At 35.3% G+C, this 27,074-nt stretch overlaps 1 protein-coding gene across 1 annotated transcript in view; it reads left to right on the top strand.

Annotated features, from left to right (window-relative positions):
• FAM135A (family with sequence similarity 135 member A) overlaps nucleotides 1-21,739 on the top strand; it is a 123,543-nt gene extending 101,804 nt beyond the window's left edge. The window contains exons 15-20 of the mRNA XM_088023929.1: nucleotides 484-575; nucleotides 1,061-1,158; nucleotides 2,965-3,116; nucleotides 4,835-4,945; nucleotides 18,706-18,819; nucleotides 21,473-21,739. Of these exons, the coding sequence (XP_087880055.1) occupies nucleotides 484-575; nucleotides 1,061-1,158; nucleotides 2,965-3,116; nucleotides 4,835-4,945; nucleotides 18,706-18,819; nucleotides 21,473-21,678 (773 nt within the window). The 3' untranslated portion in view covers nucleotides 21,679-21,739. The remainder of the gene's footprint in view (nucleotides 1-483; nucleotides 576-1,060; nucleotides 1,159-2,964; nucleotides 3,117-4,834; nucleotides 4,946-18,705; nucleotides 18,820-21,472) is intronic.
• The last annotated feature ends 5,335 nt before the right edge of the window (nucleotides 21,740-27,074 follow it).

The following is a 27,074-nucleotide window of genomic DNA, read 5'->3' as shown; positions in this document are numbered from 1 at the left end:
GGTTCATGAGATGGAGCTCTGTGTCAGGCTCCACACTCAGCACAGAGTCTGCTTGGGACTCCCTCTCCCTCTGTCCCTCTCCCCCACACTCTCTGTCAAATAAATAAGTCTTAAAAAAAAAATGCATTCAAGGTTTGTTAAATAATCACTATATAGTAGTGATGGAAGGAGTACTTCCATCAGTCATTCATAATGACCACAGTCAGCAGTCTCCAGAGCGAACAGTGAATAAATACACCATCAGGTAGGAAAGCAAAAGCATCAATGTGACCAAAATTCCTAATGAACAAATTGTTGAAAGATATTGTATGGCTAATTGAAATCAGCCTTGACTTGGAAATTGAGAACTCTATTTCAGGTTGCATTGTCTGTTCAAAACTGGCAGAGATCATATACTTCTCTTCAAATATATGATGATGTACTTTGTACATTTTACTTTGTCTTGTCCTTTAGACATAATTTTTAATTTTCTTCATATTCTAGGTAACAGTGCAGATCTCCGATTAGTAAAAACTTATATTGAACTTGGACTGCCTGGGGGAAGAATTGATTTTCTTATGTCTGAGAGAAATCAGGTACAATATTATGGCAGTGTTTTCAATGGAAGCAAATATTTTTATACTAGTTTCTACCTAAATATTTGTTTATTACAAAATGCCTGTAGTAGTAGTAGAAATTTTTCTGATTTGTATGAAATTTCACATTAATGCATATCCCAAGGAAATTGAAATGATTTATAATTTGACTTATGAACTTTTCACATGCACAAAATTTCTATGCAGAAATTTCATTAATTAAACCATTATAAATAACCTTATGTTAAATGTGGGTATTGGGCAAAACAACTAAATGAAGCAAGTATTATTAAGAACATTGAATTTTTTCTTTTCCTGGAAATTCACTTTTTTGCTCATTTTAATATAATGAATATTATTCACCAGCTTCTCTAAAACCACTGATCTTAAACCATATTTTCAATGCCTAAGTTAAAAATAATGTTTATATTCAGTTTTTCCTGTGATTACTCATATTTATAATATATCTGTTTTCCTTTGTTTAGAATGATACTTTTGCTGATTTTGATAGTATGACTGATCGCCTTCTGGATGAGATCATACAATATATTCAGATATATAGTCTAACAGTCTCAAAAATAAGGTAACTTTTATAATACTCTGTAATATTGTATGACATACTTTTATGTCTCTATGAATTAGAGAAAAATTAAACAGAATTTGTAGTAGTTTTGTTGCCCTATTATGAAATATAGGAGACCACAATTCAGTTTACCTAATTTAAAGAGAAAAGAAAGAATTTAAAAATTTTAGGGAAAGACCACATATTATATGATTCCATTTATATGAATTATCCAAAACTGGCAAATCTCTAGAGACAGAAGTACATTAATGATTGCTTAGGGCCAGGGGAGATGGCAGCTGGGGGCAGTGATAGCTAAAGGATTTGGGGGTTTTTTGAAGCGGTAAAAATGTTCTAAAATCTCTTGTGGTAGTTGTACAACTCTGTGAATACACTAAAAACTATTAAATTATACATTTTAAATGGATGAATGTTATGGTATGTGAATTCTATCTCAATAAAGCTGTTACCAAAAGATTTTAGGGCAATGGATATATACAAACAAATGAAACAACAAAAATACTTTCAAGGTTGCCTAACTCTACTTCATGAGTCGGTTTTCCACAAGCAAGATGATCAAAGCAATAGAAGTCTCATAATTTAAGCAGATACTATGGATAGACATGGGAGAAAGGAAAAATATTTGTTTCTTCTAATATAGTAGGACTTAAAGAAAAATTCGAAACTAATCTTTTCTGCCTCAAAAAGTAGAATAATGATTACCTAACTAGGTTAGAGGAAGAAACTGGCTCTGTATAAATATAGGCTTTTGAAAGAGTTTGTTTCCAGTTTGAAGTATGGAGATTAAGGACTAAAAAGAGAGATAAACAGGTTTTTATTTGAAGTTATTTTTAAAAAGCATTTCTGTTAAAATGGGAGGAAATGTAAATATATTAGGAGGGAGGAGAGACTTATTTTCTTATTTTAATTATTCTCTTCATTTATAGATTTTAAAATACTTTTTATTTACTAAATTTTCTATAATCTTATATACCTTTTATTCATTATTTTATGATGAAAAAATAATATTTCAGTTTTTTCATTTATCCACAAATGTATTACCTCTTTTAGATAAGATTATCAGTTATAATCAACCATTATTCAAAAGCCTGATCTGGTTAATTGAGAACTATTAGTTACAATCATAACTCTCATCCCACAGCTTCAGGAACTTCCATTTGGGAGGGAAGTTTATCCTGAGCTTCTCACTAGCTATATTGGTAAACCAGTTTAAGACAGCTTTCAAACTCTCTTCTTTCATTGTTAATTATCTCCAGGGACTAATATACCATCTATTGCGTAATGATGGTAAGTAAAAAGGCTCTTCTGATTTAAACTATTCCTTAATAAAGATGAGGTGCTTTATAAATTTTTGAGTGTAGACCAGAAAATAAATGAAACAGGTATATAATTTTTCCTGTCATCCTTAATAGGTATAATTTCATTATTTTGTTTTAAATCATGACTTAACAAGTAATAATTGTCATGTGTGCCTAAGGAGGCAAATTTATCATCTAGTCAATGTATAGTTACTTTTAAAATGCATTTATTTCTAAGCAGTTATAACTATGAATAAAAATTTTCTAAGTAATATCTTATTTCTATAGAATAAGCATTTAAATTATATAGTAGGAATTTTCTACTACATTCTCACATTTTTTCCTTCAAAATGTAAGTTACATCATTTCAAAGTATCAAAACCATAGTTTTAAGACATTAGAAATTTCCAAATACTTAGTATTTCACATCTGTTTATAGAGGTATCAGCTTTAATATTTCTTTTTAAAATTAATACTATGGGAGAAATGTCTTTTTTTTTTCTTAAAGCTTTATTGGACATTCATTGGGCAATTTAATAATCCGTTCAGTGCTGACAAGGCCAAGGTTTAGATATTACCTCAACAAACTTCATACCTTTTTATCTCTTTCTGGACCTCACCTTGGTACACTCTACAATAGCAGTGCTCTTGTTAATACAGGTAACAAGTTTTATTGTTCAGTATAAGAAATATGGCATGGGGAGAAAATTTAAATACAAATTTAAAGTTTTCTGGTATTTATTTAAAGCTGACTTGTCACATACTTGGAATTTCATTAAACAAAAGATGTAGAAATTTTTCTATTTTGTCATGCACATGAAATAAGCTGATATTTCATTTCAGAAAATGAATATTATCATATTGAGATAATATATATCAGAAGTGATAAGAGCATTTTAAACTAATTTTCATTAAACTGTCTAAATATTTTCAGTAAATGTTTATGTTATAAACAGGCTATTCTGTTGTTCCATCAGTTGAGCAGATAAAAAATAAATACCTATATTTAATATAAAGTTATAAAATATATATAGAATGCTAACTCTGGTCTTGGTTTGATAACAATGAAGGGATGTTATGAGAAAATAAATTCTAAAATTTTTTTTAAAAATCAAAATGAAAGTTAAGACCCCAATTTTGATTAGAATGAATATTCTCATTAAGAAAGATCTGATATTTGATTTGCCTTTTGTTTAGTGTGGTTTTTCCTTTGGATTTTTTAAGTAGTTTTTATAGTTTAGCCTATTGATTCCCATTGTGAGAATAAATTAGATTACATTCTGTCTCTTTGCATTGAGCCTTGAAACTCTTCTTTCTGTTTTCTCTTTCAATTTCATTGACAAAGAAACCATACTATTTTCCTTGTATCCCATTCCAAACTATGGCATCCAAAAAACAGCTAGTTCTAGGTTTTTACAGTTTTAAAAAGAGGGCATGAAAAAGATGAAATCCATAAGTAACATAAAATAGAACCCAGGGTAAATAGGATGCAGTACTTTGAATTTCTTCCTTCACTAAACTTTTCCCCAAATAGGCTTACAATTACAGATTTAATCAATTACAGAGTTTTTTCTCTTTTCTTCCCCTGTTCCCCCCTGTGATATTAGAAGCAACAAAAGTAGAAATCAATATTGCACAATCTTGAAAACCTTTTCCAGAGAGTGATTGGGGTTTCTCTTAATTAAGGGGAAGATGCGTTTAAAAATGGGTTACTGATAATACAAAGAAATACAATTAAATATGAAACTTCAGAGGCACCTGGTTGGCTCGGTTGGTTAAGCATCCGAGTCTTGATTTCAGCTCAGGTCATCATCTCAGGGTTGTGATACGGAGCCTGCTTAAGATTCTTGCTCTCCTCTGCCCCTTCCCCCAAAATAAATAAATAAATAAAACTTCATTATATTCAGCTGTTACTAGAAAACATTAACCAGTTGCTCATCCTAAGAGTTAGTCCTTATACAGTTAGTCTACCATAAGTATATTTATCTCTAGACTAAACACTCAGTGCTTAAGCATTTGGATCTACTACTGTGTTTGAAGAATATTCCATCTCTGCTTCTTTATAATTTGAACAAATATATCTAAAGGTACAAGTTTCCCAAATTTGTCCTTAAACCATTATCTATTTCATTAGTGAATGTGATAGAAATAGCAAGCCTTCTGTCAACCACCATTAACCCATAGTTAACTTATATGTATATGTTTATATTTGTTATAAGAAAAAGGAAATATTTTACAAATATATGTTTTATTAGTTAAGAAAATGCTAGTTTGGTAGATGTCATTTTTGAAGTGAAATGTATATTAAAATTAATAATCTTGGCATACGTTACCCTGTATTTTCCAGTATTATTCACATATCATTTATAACTCTGTAGGTCTGTGGTTTATGCAGAAATGGAAAAAATCAGGTTCTCTTTTACAACTGACGTGTCGAGATCACTCAGACCCTCGCCAAACTTTCTTATACAAGCTTAGTAATAAAGCTGGTAAGTATATGGTTAACAGTTTGAAAACATTCACTTGAAAACCTTTTTTAAAAATCAACCTTTAGCAAATAAATTATCAACATGTCTTCTGGTGATTAAAAAAGTATCAGTCAATTATAATTTTTTAATAATGAAATAGCAGACTCACAATTAGTAACGTGGTTGTTTTTTCTTTTTCTACATGATCGTATTTGTATTGTGTGAACACAGGTACTTTGAAATTATCCTGGGGCGCGTGGGTGGCTCAGTTGCTTAAGTGTCTGCCTTCGGCTCAGGTCATGATCCCAGGGTCCTGGGATCGAGTCCCGCATCAGACTCCATGCTCAGCAGGGAGCCTGCTTCTCCCTCTCCCACTCCCCCTGCTTGTGTTCCTGCTCTCGCTCTCTTTCTCTGTCAAATAAATAAATAAAATCTTTAAAAAAAAAATTATCCTAAACTTTTTAACGTTTATAATTTAGTACCAATTGTTAGTTTTTGAACTGGGCCGCTGCATGTCTTAGCCCTTCTGTCTTCCTGCCCCAGTCCTCAACCTTTTTTATAAACTGCCACATATTCTTCTGCCTTCCTATTCAAGGACTATAAAACTTTTCTGAAAAATGTCAAAAACTAAACTATTTGAGGGGGTGGGGGCTGAAGGAGAGGGAGAAGGAGAGAGAGAGAGAGAGAGAGAATCTTAAGCAGCCTCCACACCAAGTGCAGAGCCCAGCGTGGGACTCAGTCTCATGACCCTGAGATCATGACCTGGGCCAAAATTGAGTCAGATGCTCACCTGACTGAGCCACCCAGGCGCCCCCAGAAACTAAATTATTACTAGTAGTTATTCCTTCTACAGATTCCCACTACTGGATGAATCTTGTTACTCATCTCTTATTAACTGATAATTAAATATATTCCCCATCTTGCATTATAGTCCAAGCTTTTACAACCTGAGGTCCTCAACTAGTACTTTGCCAGCTTCACACTCATGTCTCCCTACCATATTCTTTCCACTTTGTCCTTTGAAATCTCCATTTGAGGGGAACAGACTGACTTCATATGTTTATCTTCTTCAAAGAATGCTGTCTCCACTTCTTCTGCACATGGAGACATAAGTGAAACCTAGATACTTCCCCACTGCACTCTGATTTCCCCACTCCCCTTGCCTGTAGAGCAGACGTTGGCAAACTTTCTCCCTAAGGGCCAGATAGTAAGTATTTTGGCTTTGCAGGCCATGTGATCTCCATTGCAACTACTCAACAATACCAGTGTAGCACAAACAGTGCTAGACAATACATAAACAAGTGAGTGTAGCTATGTTCCCACAAAATAACAAACAAAAAATCTAACTTTACTTACCCAAAAGAAAAGGCAGCAGGCCAGATCCCACAAGCCATACTTGCTAAACCCTGCTATAAGAGAAGCTCAATTTTTCATTTAGAGTACCACCTAGAGTAGAGGAAATAGCCTTCTTTTTTTTTAATTTTTATTGTTATGTTAATCACCATATATTACATCATTTGTTTTGGTGTAGTGTTCCATGATTCATTGTTTGTTCATAACACCCAGTGCTCCATGCAGAATGTGCCCTCTTTAATACCCATCACCAGGCTAACCCATCCCCCTACCCTCCTCCCCTCTAGAAACCTCAGTTTGTTTTTCAGAGTCCATCATCTCTCCTGGTTCGTCTCCCCCTCTGACTTACTCCCCTTCATTCTTCCTCTCCTGCTATCTTCTTTTTCTTTTTTCAATAGCCTTCTTGCTTTCCATTTCTAGCTGCAATCATTGTTCCTCTACTGTCATAAAATTATCCTTTGAGGTTGGTACCATCCAAGCTCTGCTACCTTCTAGTAATCTTTAATATAATGATCTCCTGGCCACTCCTCACATATTCAGTGAGAACTCTGATAAGAGTTCATTGACAAATATGCAGTTACGCTTAGGAGAAGATATTCTTCTTGGATCTTAATATACTTAGTCTTGAAATCATTTTTGGTGATTTGATGGAGTCAACCCTTTAGATGATCATCAAGCATTAAGAGCTTTTCTCAACTGTAGTAACCTTCCATCCTACTCCAGTTTGAACACATACCCATGGCTATATTCCATCCCTGGAATTTCAACCAGTATACTATTCTGAGACTACAATATCCCATCCTTCTTTCTCACTCACTCCCTTATTCTCATTTGCTTTTTAGACTATTTAAGATCCCTACTCAGTTTCTTAAATTACCCTGTCCTTCATGGTTCCACTCCCTTCCTGATCCATCCCAGACTACAGGAATTATCACTTTTATCATTCATACATTATTACCCTATGTTTTTCCATCTTAGCCATCTAGCAACCTGTATTACTGTTTCTTTCCCTGGCTTGCTGAGCTCTACCAACACGGATCACACAGACATGCAGATCAATACCACTGTAGATCCATGGAGCTCCCAAACAGTTAACTCTAATAGCTTCCTAACCATTCCCTAAAAGCTTTTCTGTTTGTTTTGTTTTGTTTTGTTTTTTTAAGATTTATTTAGTGAGTGCAGGTGGGGGGAGGGTCAGTGGGAGAGAAGCTCAAGCAGACCCCACTGAGAGCCAAGTCTGATGCAGGGCTTGATCTTACAACCCATGAGACCATAACCTGAGCCAAAACCAAGAGTCAGACCTTAACTGACTGAGTCATCCAGGTGCCCCAAAGCTTTTCCAGTTTTTTTTACCTCTTTTCCTCAGACTTTAAACGACCACTGCTACCTTCACTACCTTCACTTCTATAAATGACTTTGTTTCCTACTTTATGTATGAAAGTCAAGGCCATCAAATGAGAACCTTCCTACTTCCATTCTTTTTACCTATAAATGTTAGCATACCTGTTCTTTCTTTCTAGTTCAGTAAAAGATGTATCTGTGGTCCAAGAATAATTTCCCTTTCTGTTTTGGAACCTATTCTTTCTGTCTTTAAACTCTCCCTTTTCAGTGGCTAATCCCTTAACATAAAGTTATTCCGTTTTCTCCCATCTTAAGTCATAATAATAATAAATACCTCCTTTGATCACTGATTCTATATCTTTCTATTTCTCTCTCTTTTTTTTTTTAAGATTTTAATTATTTATTTGACAGATAGAGACACAGCGAGAGAAGGAACACAAGCAGGGGAAGTGGGAGAGGGAGAAACAAGCTTCTTGCTGAGCAGGGAGCCCAATGCGGGGCTCGATCCCAGGACCCTGGGATCATGACCTGAGCCGAAGGCAAGATGCTTAATGACTGAGCCACCTAGGTGCCCCTCTATTTCTCTTTTTTTTATAAACAAATTGATCCTCTTGAAAAATAAAAGCAGTTACTTTCACTACTTCCTCACCTTTTATTTCACTCTTCAGTCCATTGTAATCTGATTTCTGTCCTCACCATTCTGTTGAAGCTTGCCATACCCAGTTATCACTTTTCTTTCTTTTATTTTAATATGCTGGCATTTATGAAAATACCCTTCTTCTTGAAATACTTTCCTACCTCTCATTCTGTATCAGCCTTTACTGGTTTTCTTCCACGTTGGCTGTCTGCTTCCTACATGGATTCCTTTTCTCTCCTTGCCCCTTAAATAGAGGTATTCTTGGGCTCCAGCTTCTGTCATCTGCTCTTCTAACTCTATACATTCTTCTTTGACAGCTTCATTTCATATCCGCCTTCACCATTGGCAGCTCAGATATGTGTCTCTAGTTCAGTCCTCTAGGCTCTATTCTAGACTGATATGTCCAGCTGCCTACTAAGTACATTTACTTATATGGTTCATGGTTACCTCAAATGCAGTGTTTTCAGATACCTCATCTTTTCCCTCAGGTTCATTTCTCTTGATTCCACCTCTAGACCAACTGCCCAGCCAAAAACTTAGAAGTTGTTTTTTAGACTCCTCTTCTCAATCTCCCCACACATCCACGTAGTCACTAAGCCCTGAAACATTCAGCCTTCTTTTATAGCTAATGGAGTCTTTCTTTTCTTTGCCACTGCCTTAGGTCAACCATAGATTATTGCTGTGGTGTTCAAACTGGTTACTCTGCCTCCAAACTGGTTACTCTCCCCCATCTCATTTTCTCATTAGATAAAATTATCTTCTAAAAATTAAATCAGACCGTTTTGCTCCTGTTTGAAAATCTTTTCATGGTGCGTTGTCGCTTTCAGGATGAGGTTTAAATTCAGTGGCTTAGGGCATCAAATCCTTTATAATCTGGTTCCTGATTCTTTTACTAATTTCATATTCTACTCTGCCCATGCACACATCCTTTGTTTTAGTCATGCCACACATGTTTTATGCTTGCGTTCACCCATGCTTTTTCTGCCACCATTCCTCCCCATGTGTTTACTCATCTTTTTAGAACCAATTCTCTCCATCTTCTAAATACCACCTGCTAGTAAAAGCTTTCTTGAGGCCCTCTCCGATTTAATGCTCCTCTACTCTCAGAGTACCCAGTAGATTACCCAATATTTATGTTTATATCCCAGATCTTACACCTCCATACTGACCTTATTAATGAATTCCAAACTTCATTTGCATGCTAGACATCTCTACTTACATATGAAACATATGTCTAAACCTGAACATATTGTCTTCTTTTACTAACTCTTCTTCCATCATTTTTTAATGGTGCTCTGTCTTCTAAATTACTTAGAAGTACCTCAGTGTCATCTTTGACCCCCTCTTCTTTGCATCCTACTTCCCAAAATTGTTACTATTATTACCTGAACTCTTATGGCATTATATATGAACCTCATTTGCCATACATTTGGTCATTCTTATGTACCTTAACCTCCTTTCCAGTAATAGGGTCCATTTGTGACAACCCTTTCCCACTCCCCACATAAACACTCAGTATTTACTATAGTTCTTCCCCTTAGTAGGTGTTCAGTATAAACCCGCTGCATCAATGAATAATCTTTTCCATACTATTTTCAGTGTCCAAAAGCAGGTCAATATTACATGGTAAGCCAAAAAGCAAACCCATATATTTGGTGACTGATAGTTCCAAATTGGAAGTAACTTGAACTTGTAACTTAAGCCCTTGCCATTTAAATCTGTTTTTTATCTTCATTCTCATCACCCATGTTCTCCATTCTGCTCTTGAAACATTTGATGTGAACACTGGTTAGATTTACTAATGGAATAATGCCCACTTCACTTGAGTGCTGTTTTAGCCTTTTCACGATTCTGCCTTAAATGTTGTTATTAATGTGAGAAAGAGATGTTGGAATGGTTATTTCATGTATTGTCTTTTATTAGAATCAGTGAAAGAAAAGTTCTTTTATAGGTCAAGTTTTATGTTTTGTTTCTAAGAGTACAAAGCAACAATAAGTTACACAGAGTGCACAGAAATATTTACTTGATTCATTAAACTACAAGATAGGCCTACAAATCTAATAGAGTGTATAGTTCACACGTGGGAAAAACTTACTGACACTCACTAGAAGTATTGTGTTCTAGGTACATGAAGTTTGTACCACTGTTGACAGGTTGGGAAATAAAGGAAAGGCAAAACTGAATATAAATGTTCCCTGGGGTCTGCGTATTTATACTGTATTTTATGAAGTAAAATTAGCAATAAGAATAGTAGCAACATAAGAAAATAAACACACTAAAGAAGGCATAACTAAAATTTTACTATAAAAATTCTATAATCCATGGCCTTCCCCATCTGAACAGGTATTTGGACTGCTGTTTCTAATTATTAATAGATGTGAGTAGATCTTTTGCACTTGATCTATTAAGGATTAGTTAAAACTTTTGCTTACAAGTTATTAATTCATTATTTGCCTTAGAATGCATGGCAAGACTCGTACCTTCCCTCCAGTTGTACCAGCCAAATAACTGTTTGGTTATTTGGTTAAAGAGCCAAACTTTAAGTCACAAATAGATATTAGTCTTAGCTGGAAAAACTGAGTAGGATACTTAATCTAAATAGACTTCAGTTTCTTCATTGGAAAATGGGAATAATAGTATCTTCCTCACAAGACTATTAAAGGATTAAATGAGACAATGCATGTGAAATGATTACCATTCCGAATACCACAAAATTCAGTAAATGTTAGATGGTAAAAATAGCTCTAAATGAAGAGATGCCGGAACCAAAATGATATGAGTATTATGGATTATAGAAATTTGCTGTCACATTACCAGCACAAATCTGTTGTGGGAAATTTTTGTGCAGAACTATTAAGAATTAGCTCATCTAAATGTCAGCATTACTGGCTATAAGAAGTTACTCAAATGACTTATTCATGTTTTAAGATTTCTACTTGTACCCAGATAGGAGTCTATTAGTATACATCTGAATTGAATTAACATGAAAGAATACTATTTTCTAATAATCTTGAGCAATGCATTAGATAATACTAAAGTATAAGAATAAATAATAGCCAACACACATATGGCACTTCCTATATTCCAGGTACTATCTAAGCATTTTATACATATTAGTTTATTTAATCTTATTAAGAATATTATTGCTCCATATTGCAGGTTAGGACACTGAAACATAGAGAAGTTGAGTAACTTGTCTCAAGTCATAAAGCTAGTAAGCAATCATGCATGTTCCAGTCATGTCATGTTTAGCCATAAATGCACATTTTCAGGAATTTTAGAAGCTGTTTCTAATTGCAGTTTTAAATATCAACAAATATTCATTAATTGATTTTTAAATTGTCACAGAGGTAGAGCAGTTCTTTAATGAGCTGTGTTTTTTCCCAGCTTTTTTTGTTTTGTCATTTGAGGGATTTTGGTCATCTAGAAAATTGTGAGAAATGAATGGTCAATTCCTACACCTGTATATGTGTGTGTGTGTGTGTGTGTGTGTGTGTGTATACACACATATATATCATTATATAATAATATCGAAATATATAATAATTTATAATTTTAATGTATGTAATTATTTATTTACTAAGTAAATATATTTGGATTCACATCAGAAAGATAAGTAAAACAGGAAAACATAAAGTAGTGTTTACTTAACTGATAGCCTAGCTCAGGTGTTTTTATTTTTTTAAAGATTTTATTTATTTATTTCAGTGAGGGAACACAAGTGGGGATGGGGATTGCAGGGAGAGAGAGAGGGAGAAGCAGACTCCCTGCTGAGCAGGAAGCCTGATGCTCGATCCCAGGACCCCCAGATCATGACCTGAGCCAAAGGCAGATGCTTAACCAACTGAGCCACCCAGGCGCCCCTCTCAGGTTATTTTTAAATAATCAAAAGCCCTAGTGATGGTTTCTCTTTTATATTTTACTCTATGTATTTTAAAAAATACTTTCTATAATTTACTTTTATTTTATATTTTACTGATAAAGCTATGAAGTCTCAGACGTCCTTGTCCAATTATTGCTTCTGTTTCTTCTGAACAGCCAATTTCCTGTTATTTTGGGAAAGCCTAAAATAACCTATTTGAAGCAAACTCCAAACTTCTACTGTTTTCCTTTTTTTATTTAAGCAAAGCCCCCACCCCGTGAGTTCTCCTTAGAGGTAACTTTTCAACCTAGAATTAGCCACTTCAAGGGCTGAATGAAGTGCTAGCCCAAAGGCCTTCTTCTCCGCAATGTATCATTAGTTAGTAGCTTTTCTTAATTAAAAGGTATTTATTATTTTAAAATGAAAGAAGCATTTAAAAGCATAAAATAATTTATATGATTTCTAAAACAATTGAGAAATGTTATATTTTTGTAAAAATCATATATTTATTAAGTGTGTACTGCCTTTTTTGTTTGATGAACACAAAAGATCTAGTGAAGTGTTAAGGAAATGTTACTTTTAAGAGGAACTTATCTATTTTGATTAAGGTTTACAGTTATAAACATTCATTAAATTTTTATAACAACTTTTGACTAAAAAACCTTACTGTATTCTACAAATTACACAGTATAGTTATGGCATACTAGTGTCTCAGCACTGAATATCAAAAGAAAGAAAGAAGATGAAGGAACTAGAACAATGTAGAAGGTAAAATGTATATTATATATAGATTTGGTGTCACCAGTGGTGAAGTAGTCAAGATTACATAAAGAGAAGGATCATGGGCATTCTTGCATTCTATAATGAGGGCTCAGAAATAGCCAAATGAGAATCTATTCATTGTTGGAATTGCAGAAACAAAATATCCTTAAGATTTTCCCCCAAAACATTTGCTTAGCATCTCTTTACCAGCTATTGAGTTCTGACTAAGAAAATATAATAATTAAAGAAATCTCCTGCTGTGCTACTATGGCACAAGATAATCTTTTCTTCCAGCAGATTACAGAGGTGTTTAATAATAAGTATCAATTGATTTGTAAGTTGCATTTGTATTTTGTTTTTCGAAAGTGTAGGAAAGAATCAGCATCAACTAAGATTTTGGGAAGCAAATTCTTTCAAATGTATCTAAAATGAGTAGGGGCTCCTGGGTGGCTCAGTCGTTAAGCGTCTGCCTTCGGCTCAGGTCGTGGTCCCAGGGTCCTGGGATCGAGCCCCACGTCGGGCTCCCTACTCAGCAGGAAGCCTGCTTCTCCCTCTCCCATTCCCCCTGCTTGTGTTCCCTCTCTCGCTATGTCTCTCTCTGTCAAATAAATAAATAAAATCTTTTAAAAAATAAGTAAATAAAATAAATGAGTAAAAATAAGAATAGTCTAATATTCCTTAGTATGTGTCAATTTTAAAAGCACAGGGTTTTCTTTACCTCAGCACTACTGACGTTTTGGGCTGGATGATTCCTTGTCATCAGGGGTTGTCTTGTGCATTGTAAGATATTTAGTAGCATCCCTAGCCTCTACCCACTAAATGCCAGTAGCACACACCCCTCTCCATGCCTTCATCCCCCCCACATCCCCTGGTTGTAACAACAAAAATGTCTTCAGACACAGCTCAATGTCCTTTAAGGTACAAAGCCACCAGTTTAGAACTACTGCTTGAGCCAATTCCAGAGAGTAAACAAAATGAGTCAATATGAATCACTTTAAAACTCATTAAAATTTTTAGAAAAAAAAAACGGGTTGCCAGAAGTATCAGGAAGACTAAAATAATGAAGATGAGAGTTACCATACCATTACAATGTTCAGACATAAATCATGTTATACAGTCCAGAAAAATATTGAAGATTTACTTTAATTTTTTTCTTGGTACCTGAAAAATAACTAATATATTCAGAAATTTTTTAGCTAAACTGTCTCATTCTATAAATGGGGAACTGTTGTTTTCCCAAGTTAGAGGTAACTTTTCAACCTAGAATTAGCTACTTCAAGGGCTGAATGAAGTGCTAACCCAAAGGCCAGTTAACTGGGTCATCTTTGAGCAGGTAGAATCAGTGTAGGTGCAGGGAAGTTGAACCTAGAATATAAGAGTCCCAGTAAAGACTTCAGACACTTTCATTTGCTAGACGTCAATATAGATGAAGTACTTTTGTAATTCCCACCAGCATTGCAACCCTGGGGCCTACCGTGTTTCACTTGGAGTTTCTGCCCTCTCTAGCCAACACTGCTTGACAGGAATTAAAACCAAAAGATTCAAAAAGAGTCATAGTCTATTTAACTAACTTGGTTTTTGGCTAATACAAAAAGCAGACCTTCCATGCAGAAGCACAATATTAGAATTAATACCTTGCTGTTGAAAAACTGTTATTAAAATTAGACTACTAAATTTAAAATGTATTTTTAAAGTATTACTATCTTAGAAATCACATTTAGAAATGATAATATAGTATATATCAGTGTCAAGATCTTTGACTTTATTTTTTTCATCATCATGGAGTCTGAGAATTAAAGGTTTTCTTAGAAATCCCTTCATCTAATCTTTTGATTTTGCCTATTTCCATTCCACCGAGCTACCTGAACCTGCAGAGACACAGACACTTCCCTCAGGGAGCTCAGTCTGAAGCAGTGATTCTCAGCCTGAGTGTCCTTTTCCTTGTAGAAGCATATCAGAATCTCTGCAAGGAGCTATTATTTTGAAAAACATTTAATATAATTTTTTAACGTAATGCCTGTTATTCTTACAATATATACTATAGAAGTAAAGCAGTGCCAAGATATGGGGTGGTCATTGCAACGGAGTATAAAGTCCAGGAACAGGTTCATTGATTTTTTTTTAATAAGAGATATTACAGTGTTTTGCATATTAATAAGAATGATTCATACAAATGAGAAAATTGATAATACAAGAGAGGGACGGGGCAGCTACTAGAGTCCTGTCCTTAACGAGGCAGGAGGAAACGGCACCTAGCATTCTAGTGAAAGAGCTGGCCTAGGGTGAGAACATGGACGGCTCATCCATAGAAGGAGCAGAGGCAGAACATGAGGCTATATAGTATGGTAGGTTGGTTTGGTTAAGGTGGGAGTATATGGAAGTTCTTTTCTGATTCTTCTATATTCTCAGTGAAATAGGAAGCACGGTCATAAGGTCAGAGTGAAGAGGGGATAGAAGATGCTGGCGGTTTGAGGAAAAATAGTCATTTAGGAAAGTACAAAAATGAATGTTGCCTAGCAAGGCTGCCACAGGGTGGTGTGCACTGCACAGCTCCAAGGAGTGTTATCCATGTGGACTGTAATACGAATGGTGCCCCTAAAGTTGGGCAGTATGATAGCTCTGTATGGAGAACACAAATATACATCTTTCAGATAAATGAAAAAGCCAACTGTGCTCTTAACATAAGCTGGTTTCATGCAGCTTGGGATAAAATTTCAGTAAACAGCATCATACTTAGATTCAAAAAGCACAGTAAGGGCACCTGGGTGGCTCAGTCGGTTGATCTTGGGGTCCTGGGATCCAGCCCAGTGTTGGGCTTCCCCATTCAGTGGGGAGTCTGCTTCTCCCTCTCCCTCTCCTTCTGCCCCTCTCCCTGCTCCTGCTCTATCTCTCAAATAAATAAATAAAATCTTAAAAAAAAAAAAGCATAGTACCTAGAACAACTTGGGTAGAAGTAAAGATGATGTACTGTAGGACAGAGGCTTTCACATTTTTAGCTCGTTTACCCCTGAAAAGAATTTTGAAAAAGTATGTACCCCTTGTATAATTCTAGGGTGACACCTAAAAATATTTTCTATAATTTTAAAGAGTGGCAAAGGATATATTTTCTGGCATATCAGGTAGTACATATTTGCTGTAATTATATTTTCATAAAAATATAAAAACAATTTGATGTAGGAAAGACAACTTTAGAGTTTAAAGCCGATGGCCAAGAAAGAATTCTTGAGACATCTTTGGTGCAACAAGGTGATTTTATTAAAGCACAGGGACGGGACCCATGGGCAGAAAGAGCTATAATGGGGTCATGAGGACTGGCCCCGTTATATACTTTCAAGTTGGGAGGGGGTTAGGGAGTAGTGTAAGTCTCTAAGGAATTTTGGGAGCAAGGTTTCCAGGACCTTGAGGGGAATAGTTATTGTTGGGAAAAGGTCATTTATTACCGTCTAATAAAACCTTAGTCTGAGACCCTTTAGATGTATATTGGTGGCCATATGCTTGGGGGGTTTAGAGATAAAGAAATTTTTATACATTAAAGTAGACTTACAGGATCCTGGGGGTAGGGCTAGGATTGCCTTTTGTCCTTAGCAAAGTATTAACATTGAGGCAGTTGAGTCCCTAGAACAATGTCACTCTGCCTGTTTCAAGAACTTGTCAGTGGGCTGTAGGCAGTAAGGAAATGTAATAATTTTTCTTCTGCCTTTGTTTCCCACATCACAACTCATTCAGTTGGAGTTATAGATTTAGGTCATTCAGTTTATAGAAAATGTGTGCCATAAAATCTAATTGGCAAAGCTGATTTTATTGTTAACAGTCATAGCAAACTTTTTGCCAGAAAATGTTAGATTTCATTCATATTTTGCTTCATTCCCCCAGAGACCTTTACACCTCAAGCCATACACCATAATAAGATCTGAAATAGATTGGAGAAATACCTTTCTCTAATAAAGTGAGAGGAGAAGTCATTTTTAGGAGAGCACTCATACAGAAGTTGGGATCTAGAATTCAATTCCCTTAAAGCTGTCCATGCCCATCCTCACCATCTAGAGTTTTTTTTTTTTCAATTGAAGTATAATTAACATACAGTGTTGTATTAGTTTCCAGTATGGAAAGTCTTAAATTACCCCTGAGGGTGAGTGTGTACCAGTAAGACCTCTGCTCTAGGACACATACATGATTCCCAGAGTAGCACTAATGTTACATTGGTGTCAAATGATGCCAAAAGTAGAATTAATTTGTCACACAAAATGTGAGAATGAAGGGGGGAAATCAATTTTTCTTAATATTCTTCTAAAATATTTTAAATATTTTTGCATAATTGTATATTATAGACATTTGATCATTCCACTTGTATCCCTAGAATTTTATATATCCAAATTGCCACAAAATATTATCTTGTCATTGCGAAAAAGGGAGGATAACCTTATATTTGACATAGAGGGTATAAACAGTCTCCCTTGCCTGTGTGTGGGTCTAGGATCTCTCATTAGGATCCTATGTTCTAAGAGAGAAAGGGGAATGTAAAAAGGCTTCCTATATTCTGGATCCACAGTAGTCCCCACAACTGGCCTGTCTCAAAGACAGAATCTGAATTTCAGTAGGCAAAAACTATCAAAATTTTACTCTGGAATGTTCCAGAACAAAATTATATGCCTAAACTAAACACCCCAATTCTAATGTATTGTCATTATTGGTTTATATCTTATTTAATAACCACATTTCTTATTTTTTTATTTATTGTTTACTTATTATTAGAGCTACATAGTAAAATTAGAACATTACTGGTAGTAAAGTGGTCAAGAACCTGGTTTCAGTACTTAAGTGAGTTAATTAATTCAAAGTATCACAAGCCCTAAATTCACCAAGTTTACTAAAAAATAAAAATGGAGGGACCTGACTAAAGTCTGTGGATGGATCACAAAACCCATTATTATTACTGAAAAATCTTATGTATCCTCTTGACATAATAATACTAGGCAAGAGTCAAATGAAAATTTAAAAAGTCGGCTTCAAATGATTTCTCATAGGGCGTTTTGTTTGTTTTTATGAAAATGTATTATTTTATTTCTTTGGGAAATACTCCTGAATACTGAGGAATATCCTTTGGAAAGTAAGAAAGTCATAAAATACTTCCTGTAGAATTTTAGCCCGCCATATCTAATCTCGCCCGTACCCCTACACCACCACATCACAATCCTTGCCTCACTCAGTTCAAGCATACATTTCTCATACCAGCACATAAACTACATACAATGAAGGTAGGGCGTTTTTTATAGATAATATATAGAAATTTGGAGAAAGATTTCATCAGATGTAAAAAGCCATAAATTTATGGTGCCTGGGTGGCTCAGTCAGTTGGCCACGGGACTCTTGGTTTCTGCCCAGGTCGTCGGATCAAGCCCCTCCACAGCCCCCACCCTCATGGAGTCTGCTTCTCCCTCTGCCCCTCCTGTGTGTGCGCAGGCTCGCGCGCACGCTCTCTCTCCCTCTCGAATAAATAAAGATTTGTTTATTATTTATTCGAGAGGGAGAGAGAGCATGAGTGGGAGGAGGGACAGAAGGAGAAAAAGAAGCAGGCTCCCTGCCGAGCAGGGGGCGGGAGGCACAGCTCCTTCCCGGGACCCTGAGATCAGGACCTGAGCCAAAGTCAGATGCTTATCAGACTGAGCCCGCCAGGTGCCCTTATAAATAAATAAAATCTTTTTTTAAAAAGCCATAAACTTAATAGTACTGAGGAAAGAAAAATTTCCGGTGACTTAATATACTAAGTTATTTTAAATCTGGTTAATTAATCTGGTTGCGTTATAATTCAGTATTTTTTCTTCATAGGGCTTCATTATTTCAAAAATGTTGTGCTAGTGGGATCTCTACAGGATCGCTATGTTCCTTATCACTCTGCCCGCATTGAAATGTGTAAAACAGCTTTAAAGGACAAACAGTCAGGTAACTAAGTAAATTAGAAGTATTTCAACTCCGTTTGTTTCTCTGACAGTGCATCCCATTGTGGTTTGTGTTTGTATCTTACCAATTACAAATGAAGTTAAAACTTTTTTCATATGTTAATTGATCACTTTTATTATTCTTTGAAATGCCTGCTTATGACTTTGAATCATTATTTTATTTGGAGTTATTTATCTATTTCTCAGTAAAATCTCTATATATTAAGAAACAAATAGTACATTATATGTTAAAAAAAAAAGATAGCAGGAAGGGAAAAATGAAGGGGGGAAATTGGAGCGGGAGATGAACCATGAGAGACTATGGACTCTGAGAAACAAACTGAGGGTTCTAGAGGGGAGGGGGGTGGGGGGATGGGTTAGCCTGGTGATGGGTATTAAAGAGGGCACATACTGCATGGAGCACTGGGTGTTATACGCAAACAATGAATCATGGAACACTACATCAAAAACTAATAATGTAATGTATGATGAATAACAATAAAATTAAAAAGAAAATATTTCAAACAGTTGTAACTACACATGAGCTTTTTCCCAAATTTTTCTTGTAGTCACTTTCTTCTTTTTCTCATCTTTCTTTTTTCTTTCTTTTCCACCCACAGATATTAACAGCTATCCTTCCTCTCTTTTTCTTCCTTTCTTTTTTCCTGCCATGTGAGATGTTTTTGCCAATAAAAATAGTCATTCTTATGAAAAAGTTATTTTTTCTAATTATAAATGCTCTCCATTTGCTGCCTCAAAAGTAATCTATAATTTGACTTCTCTGGATTATTGGGATTGGTGATTATGGTAATGATCATGCTGCATGTTCTGCACTATCTTGCATTTAGTCAAAGATGGCAGCAAAGACTTACCTCACTTCAATAAAGTAATAAAGATTTTATATATTTATTCTTTTGCTACTTCTGAATAACAAAAGAAATTTAAATCATAGCTATTTAGAGCCAGAAGGAGACTTGGCTTATTTTATAATTGACGCCCAGAGATGCTAAGTGGCTGATCTAAAGTCACTGGTGATTAATTAATTACAGGCTTAGGGCAAGACCTTGGGTGTCCTACCTCCCCCTATTTGCTCAGTTCCTTTTTTGGAATGAGGCTGATTTTTTAAATGAACTCTTAATCCTTTGCTTTTTTCCACATTTTAACAGTGAACAGTTTCTTTAGGCAGGGAATTCTCTTATACACATTTGTATTGGCATTGCTTTGCATGATGCCTGGCACATAGTAGGTACTCTCTTCATTTAACAAATACCTTTTTTTTTTTTTAGCATTTTATGACATTAGAATAACCTTTTTTCCCCTTAACTTCTGTTCTAGCAAGGGACTTAAGGAAAAATTCAGAAGATATTTAAACTTCAGATGGGTCACAGAAACTAGAGAAATGTGCTTTGTTTTAACAGAGATTCTGTGCCAGTGGGGGACAGGGGGAATCTAATAAAGACAGGTTTGGACTTCTTCCTATGTAAAAATATTTTTCAAATAGCATGGAACCGGAAATCCAGCCTGACTCACAGCAAAAACTAAGAGAAGGAGGTGGGAGTAAAAAGTTTTCTATGAATCTGTGTGATGTTAATCTCTCAAATACCTGTCTCTTCTTTCTCTGAATGTACTTCTATATACTTTTCCCTTCTCATGATTCCTCAGGGATAAACCCTGCCTCTCCTCAGAAATTTGATACTTTCCTCCCTAAAATTCACAGGTCCATGGATATGTGTTAGCACTCATCCATAGTAATATTAGTAATGCATAAGCATTAAAAACTGTTTTGCCCCTTGTAAGGCAATTTGTGCCTTTATGTATATCTAACCATCTTTTATACTCTGAATGACCTCAATAAATTCATTGTAAGAATTAGCCAAAAAGAGGGAGAGAGAAGTACAATTTTGGAATTAAAAGCAGAACCAAGCATTAAATAAACCCCTAGACCAAAAAAAGGATCCTGTCTGATCTTTGAGTCAAACACACATTGTTCTCCTGACTGTAGGAGGTTGCTGGTTTTTTCTCAGAATAAAGTGGAAATATTTGGAATAATGTTGAATGTCACAGAAATATTTTTAAAGTACTTGCTAGAGGTTCAAGTTTTAAATATAAAATATATTTTATATAAAAGGCAAAATGTCTTTTTTTTTAGTAGACACACAATGTTACATTAGTTTCAGGTGTACAAGATAGTGATTCAGCTTTTCTATACATTATGCTGTGCTCATCACAAGTGTAGTTACCATCTGTCACCATACAACACTGTTACAGTATCACTGATCATTCCCTATACTGTGTAAAAGGCAAAATGTTTTAGCATGGCTACCTTATTTTCATAATGATTTAACAAATCATAAGTGACTTAATGTTGAATAAAACTATTTGCTCTGTTATATCCATTGCTTTGAATTAAAAGTATCAAATTGATAAGAATTTACAAGGAATTTGTTATTTTTACTTGGCCAGATAATGTGGTTATTTATATTTTTTATAAAACAGTCTCAAAAATGATAGTCCAAGAAAAGAAAACCTTTTAAAAGACATTCTTCTGCTTTAAATAGAAATAATATAACAATTTCATTAATTATATAAAAGTTGGCATAGAATTTTTTTCAGTTATTCATGTGAACTAATTTTCCTGTTTTCTGTTTGTTCCATAGGGCAGATCTATTCAGAAATGATCCACAACTTGCTTCGCCCAGTTCTGCAAAGCAAGGACTGTAATTTGGTTCGATATAATGTCATCAATGCATTGCCCAATACAGCTGATTCACTCATTGGGAGAGCTGCACATATAGCTGTTCTTGATTCAGAAATATTTTTAGAGAAATTCTTTCTGGTTGCTGCCCTCAAATATTTCCAGTAGGATAAAAACATTGTTAGAGACTTGATAATTACCTCATTCAACAATGATTCAAATAATGTATTATATTAAACTGTAGATGCTGATAAGTTCTAAGAAATATTTATACCTTTTTATATGGAAGATAATTTATATCATCCATGTTTAGAGCTTTTTAAACATCAACTTTACTTTCTAGGTAATGTGGCTGTGCAATATTTTTTTAATTTTATCTTTTTACTTTTCTATTACTTTTTCATATATTTTGCTACATAAGTATTTCTGTGAAAGTTTAAGCCCATATGTATATCTGATTGTTTATTATTGGCTTTCCACAATCCTTACATCAGACACATCATATTAGAGGCCATTTATTGGGAGAATAGCATGATATTTTAAATTTTCTAGCATTGGGGTATTATTTAGTTAATTATAAATTTTACTTTTAACATTTTACTATGTTTTAACTGGAAATAAAATTATGGCTGCTAAAGTATATTTTTTGAAATCAACTCTAGCCCTGTCAAACCAGGTAGTTCATATATGACAATGTTATAAAAGTTTTCTATAAAAGTCATTATTACTGTTGCTATTAAACATATGTCATGCCTATTAAAATATATTTTCTATGGTGATTTCAACATTATTTCTCATATTGACTTTTATTACTGGAACTTTTTCATGTTCATGTTAGCAGCATCTAGAAATTTTTTGAATGTTTGAATGCCCTCTGCTTTGGTTGGAATTTTGCTACATTTGGTAGTGTTGCTTGAACTTTCTGACTACATTTCTTCAACTTTTTTCATGGACTTTTCTTGTATGTACATAATAATTAAGTGTTGAAATTTATGAAATACTTTTATGAATTTAGATAATTTTTAAATATTGTTAAAATTTGTTGAACTAAAAAGTAATGTAAATAAAATAATTCATGTTAAAAATGGAACTAAATAATTACATGTTTGGTGATAGAGATGCAAATGTTTTTGATATATGGAGATGTTAAGTCTTTTGACTTTACTAAAGGTGCTGAATAGCATTAAATTCACTATTTTCCTTTCCTGTTTTACTTGTGAAAATAATAATGCACTAAGGGTGGAGAGGTCTGTTTGCATTCGCCAACTGTGATGGAAAGAGGTTTTTGTAAGTATGTGTTGTATAATTGGTGCATGTTTTATTTTTAGCATTGTGTTATTGCCTCTGATGTTAATAAATGAACAAATGACTATCTGGAGGAACAGCTAAAACACTTGCTTATTTTCAGAATACTAGGGGTATATTTTTATTTATAATTGGATAGACTATGTTAATTGTATAGAACAGCATGATTATATAACTTAGAGCCTTTGTATTTTTATAATTTATGTCCTTTGCATATATTAAGTAGTTAAAAGGTATTTCATTGTCTCTCCATAATTCTTTACTTTGTAAAAGTATTTGAAAATTCAATGAATTGACTAAGCAATAATATACCAAGTGCATTATAACTGGAAAATATAAATATACGCATTAACCACCACATATTTTTGCCACACACATTTTTCTTCTTCACAGACCTTGGCCCTGAGTTTGAAATATGCTTATTCTAAGTTTGAATAGTCTTCCAGGTTTATCAAAGGATTCATTCTTACTCATAATCATATAATTGTATTTGAGGGTAAATTGTTCTTATGATCATAGTTGGTTGATTGGTTGTTGGTTGTTTTGACACAGTTTTTTAAAAGCATATCAATGATCATGGTTTAAAATCTAAGATTTTACTTTTCATTTACCAGGGAAGCTATCATATGTTATTTACCTCCAAATTCAGATTTGCAGGAATGGAATCGGGTTCTGAGGGAAAGGGAAAGTGATTATCTGAAACAATATAATTGACTTTTAGAGAATGAATCTCATTAAAGTATATACCCCTATGAATTCTTGTTACAAACAACAACAACAAAAAACATTAAGTTAAGCAGAAAAACAATTTAATGGAAGAATATTAGGTAGCTCACAGAATTGTTGGAAATGCTAGAGAATGAACTTTGAAAAACAGAAGCCAAGGGAAGCTAATTAGGACCAAAATCGTAGCCAAGTTGTGACCTCAAGAAGAATTGGAAGTTTGTGTATGTGTCTACTGGCAGTGGTGCCTCTGAAAACTGGATTCCAAACACTCCAGATACAAAGTCTGATGGGAATGTCCAACTGACCAAGATTAGTCTTGTGCCAGCACTCAGGCTGTCAGGCATCAAAGATGGCAAGTATGTCTGACCTTCTCCGCTTCCACAGTAGAAGATGGGACCATTTCTCTCACCAGATCCACCAAACATATGAAATGGGTTTGATGACTGAATACCAAATATAGAAACATCAGAGATCTACTGTAGTCCCATCTCTTTCCAACATCCACCTATACCACTTGTCCCATATTTACACATTTACATAATACTAACATAATACTATTAGACCTCATCCACTTTCAAGTCCAGAATCTCCATGTGATGTCCATTCCTCCTCTAATTCTGTAATGATCTTGTCTCAGTAGTATGTAACCCACAGACAAAATTGTTACCTAACCACAACCATGCCTATATACAATAATAGTATAAGATAGGAAAGAAAAGGGAAATTATTAAATATATAAGCATATGTATGTACCAATGAGGAAGAAAATATAACTAGAGCAAGGCTTTGCCAACTTCCTTGCTGAGAGCTTCCTACCTGAGTTACTTGCTAAAAATACAAATTCCAGAGCCCTATTAGAGATGAACTGAAACAATATCCAGGATAGGGTATGGGGAGCAGCACGCTTTCTCCCAAAGGTCTCTGATTTAAATTTTAAAAAAATTATGCTAAATACAGTCCTCAATTCTGCCACTGGCCATGAGGCTAGATGGTTATGACTTCTCACCACTGCCACTTATTACCTGTTTCCTTTGTGTTCAACCAGTATCTCAGTGGATGAGATTTCTTTACCTAGTGCGTGATCCAAGGATCTGAGGCTTGAGTGGTCTTGCCTATATATGGTTGCAGATGTTTGCTTAATTTTTATAATTCAGCATGCTATTGTGAGGAGGTAGGTATTCCAAGAGATAAGATTTCCCAAGCTCTAATCAGACTCCTCTCCCTATTCCCTTTTTCTTCCTTGGTCATTAGGGCCATCACCCCAACTAGTGCCATAACCACTTTTTCTAACTCCTTACCTAGAGGAATGAGCTAAAATGACCAGGTTACAATCCCAACCTCCAATGCAGAGAAAACATTGTATCCCCTTATACCCCACTGTGGGTACAAAAATTGGTACACCAACAGCATCTGGAATTATGGAGATGGATGGCAAGAGCAGTGAAGGGTCTAAGATTTTATCCTACTTGTAAGTTTGCTTGCTACAGTTAAATGGATGCTGACAGGAAACTCCCAGGTACAAAAGACTATTACAGCAAAATAGCCAGAGCATCAGCATATTTGCACTCGTTCCTGGGACCCCAATTTCCACAGCGATGCAGAGTGCCAGATGACACCTGGACACACAATGGGTTGCATCACAGGAGAAAATTCCAGGGCCGATGGCCAAGCATTTTTTGAGCAAGCAGCGAACAAGCCAGTCTCTTTTCCGCAAGGGGAACAGCAGTTAAATGGTAGTAATGCTGTATTTAAATGCCTATATGACTAGCTACAGAAATTGCTGAGTTTCAGGAGATGGATAAGCCTTGCCATTGGTATACTCAGCAATGATATGCAGGGATGCCCAGGACCCATGGCAGATTGTCTCTCCCCAAAATGGAAAGCAAAATATATGGACAGTGTATCATGTTACACAATATTAGTCCTTCTACTACTCTTTGGATCCTGTTATTCTGTCTATAGAAGAGATATCACTGAAAATACTGTTAAGTCATTGGGAGCAAATGCCAAGTCCTTTAGGACAGCATCCCAAAGTGTATTTTCTCACCTTGTTCCAAAAGTAAATGTTCAGTAGGGCTGTCCATTATTCTATAAGACCAGTTGCTTCTGGACTGATGGGATATATGATAAGGCTTGTTAATCCCACAAGCATCAGTACTCTACATTTTTCACAGGAAAGTGAGTTTTTTGGTAAGAAGCAATGTTGTATGGGATGCTATATAAGGTGTATGTAGTATAAGGTATTCAGTAAGTCCGCAGAAAGAAGGTATAAAAGAAGCATAAGTCAGGGAAACCAATCCAACAAGTTGCTACTTCCTTCATTATAGTAGGATTCCATTGTAATCAAACCTGCCACCCAGGCTATGTAGTCCTATATCGGGGGACAGGTTGTTGACTGCAAGGAGTGGTGCTAGCCAATCACTCTTGGCAGGGAAAAAGACTGTTAAAAATCTGTGCATCTCTGTGCCACCATGGCTACCTGATAAGTGGGCCCAGCTGTGGTGGGGGAATGAGGCTGACGTCTATGGAGTGTGTCACTATGGTAGGCAGCCTCTAAAATGATCTTCAGTGATCCCCATCTGCTGGTATTCACCCTTTGTGTCATCCCCTCCCTTTTGAGAGGGTGCTGGATATACTGACTCACTTCTAATAGAATACATCAAAAGAAAGAATACATCACTTCTAATGATAGAATACATCAAAACTTGAAATGAAATTACAAAAATACTGTGGCTTCCACTTTAGCAGTCTCATTCTCTCATTCATTCTGTGGAAAACCAGCTGTCATATTTGAGATGACCTTTGAAGAAGCCCACATAGCAAGAACTGAAAGAGGCCTCCAGTCCAAAAGCCCACACAAAGCATTAAAACCTGCCAATAATGGTACTAGTAAGTTTGGAAGCAGATCCTCCCCTAGTTGTGCCTGCATATGGACTGGAACCTCAGCTAAGAGCTTGACAGCAACCTCCCTTAAGACCTAGAGCCACAGGCACACTGGCTCCAGCATTTCTGACCCACAAAAACAGAATAAGTGTTTATTATTTTAAGGCAAAATTTTGGTTTAATATGTTATGGAGCAATAGATAACACAGTAATCTTATTCTGATTAAGAGCCCTTCTGAAATGGGAGCGGGTTTTTGGGGGGGGTGGGGAGCAATGAGATCCAAATATTCTTATGTTTTGGGGCAATTTTTAGAGGTCCTATTCCAAAGAACTATTCCAAAACCTTTATAGTCCCAGTCCCTGACCAAGACTTGACTAAACCAGTGCCCATGAAATTATGTAGATCTTTATCTCATGCCACATACCCTTCCCTGCAAAGAGTACAGGATAAAGTTCTAGCCTCTGAGAGGAACTCTCTCTGCTGTTCCTTGAGCGTCTCTGTTAAATGGGGCTCTAAATGCCAAGGCAGTCCACTGATAGCTGAGTTAGTATATTGAGCAAAGCCATCCATAATCCGGCTTTGAATTTTTTTCCTCAGTCAACTGGTCACAAGGAACTCATCATTAAACTGTAGATACGAACTAAGGGTC

The sequence above is a fragment of the Eumetopias jubatus genome, unplaced genomic scaffold (genome assembly GCF_037043125.1).
Source record: "Eumetopias jubatus isolate StellerSeaLion01/CBP00866 unplaced genomic scaffold, mEumJub1_p1.0 scaffold_6, whole genome shotgun sequence".
Lineage (NCBI taxonomy): Eukaryota > Metazoa > Chordata > Mammalia > Carnivora > Otariidae > Eumetopias > Eumetopias jubatus.
Note: the sequence above shows the minus strand (reverse complement) of the source record. Positions and strands in the feature narration are given on the sequence as shown.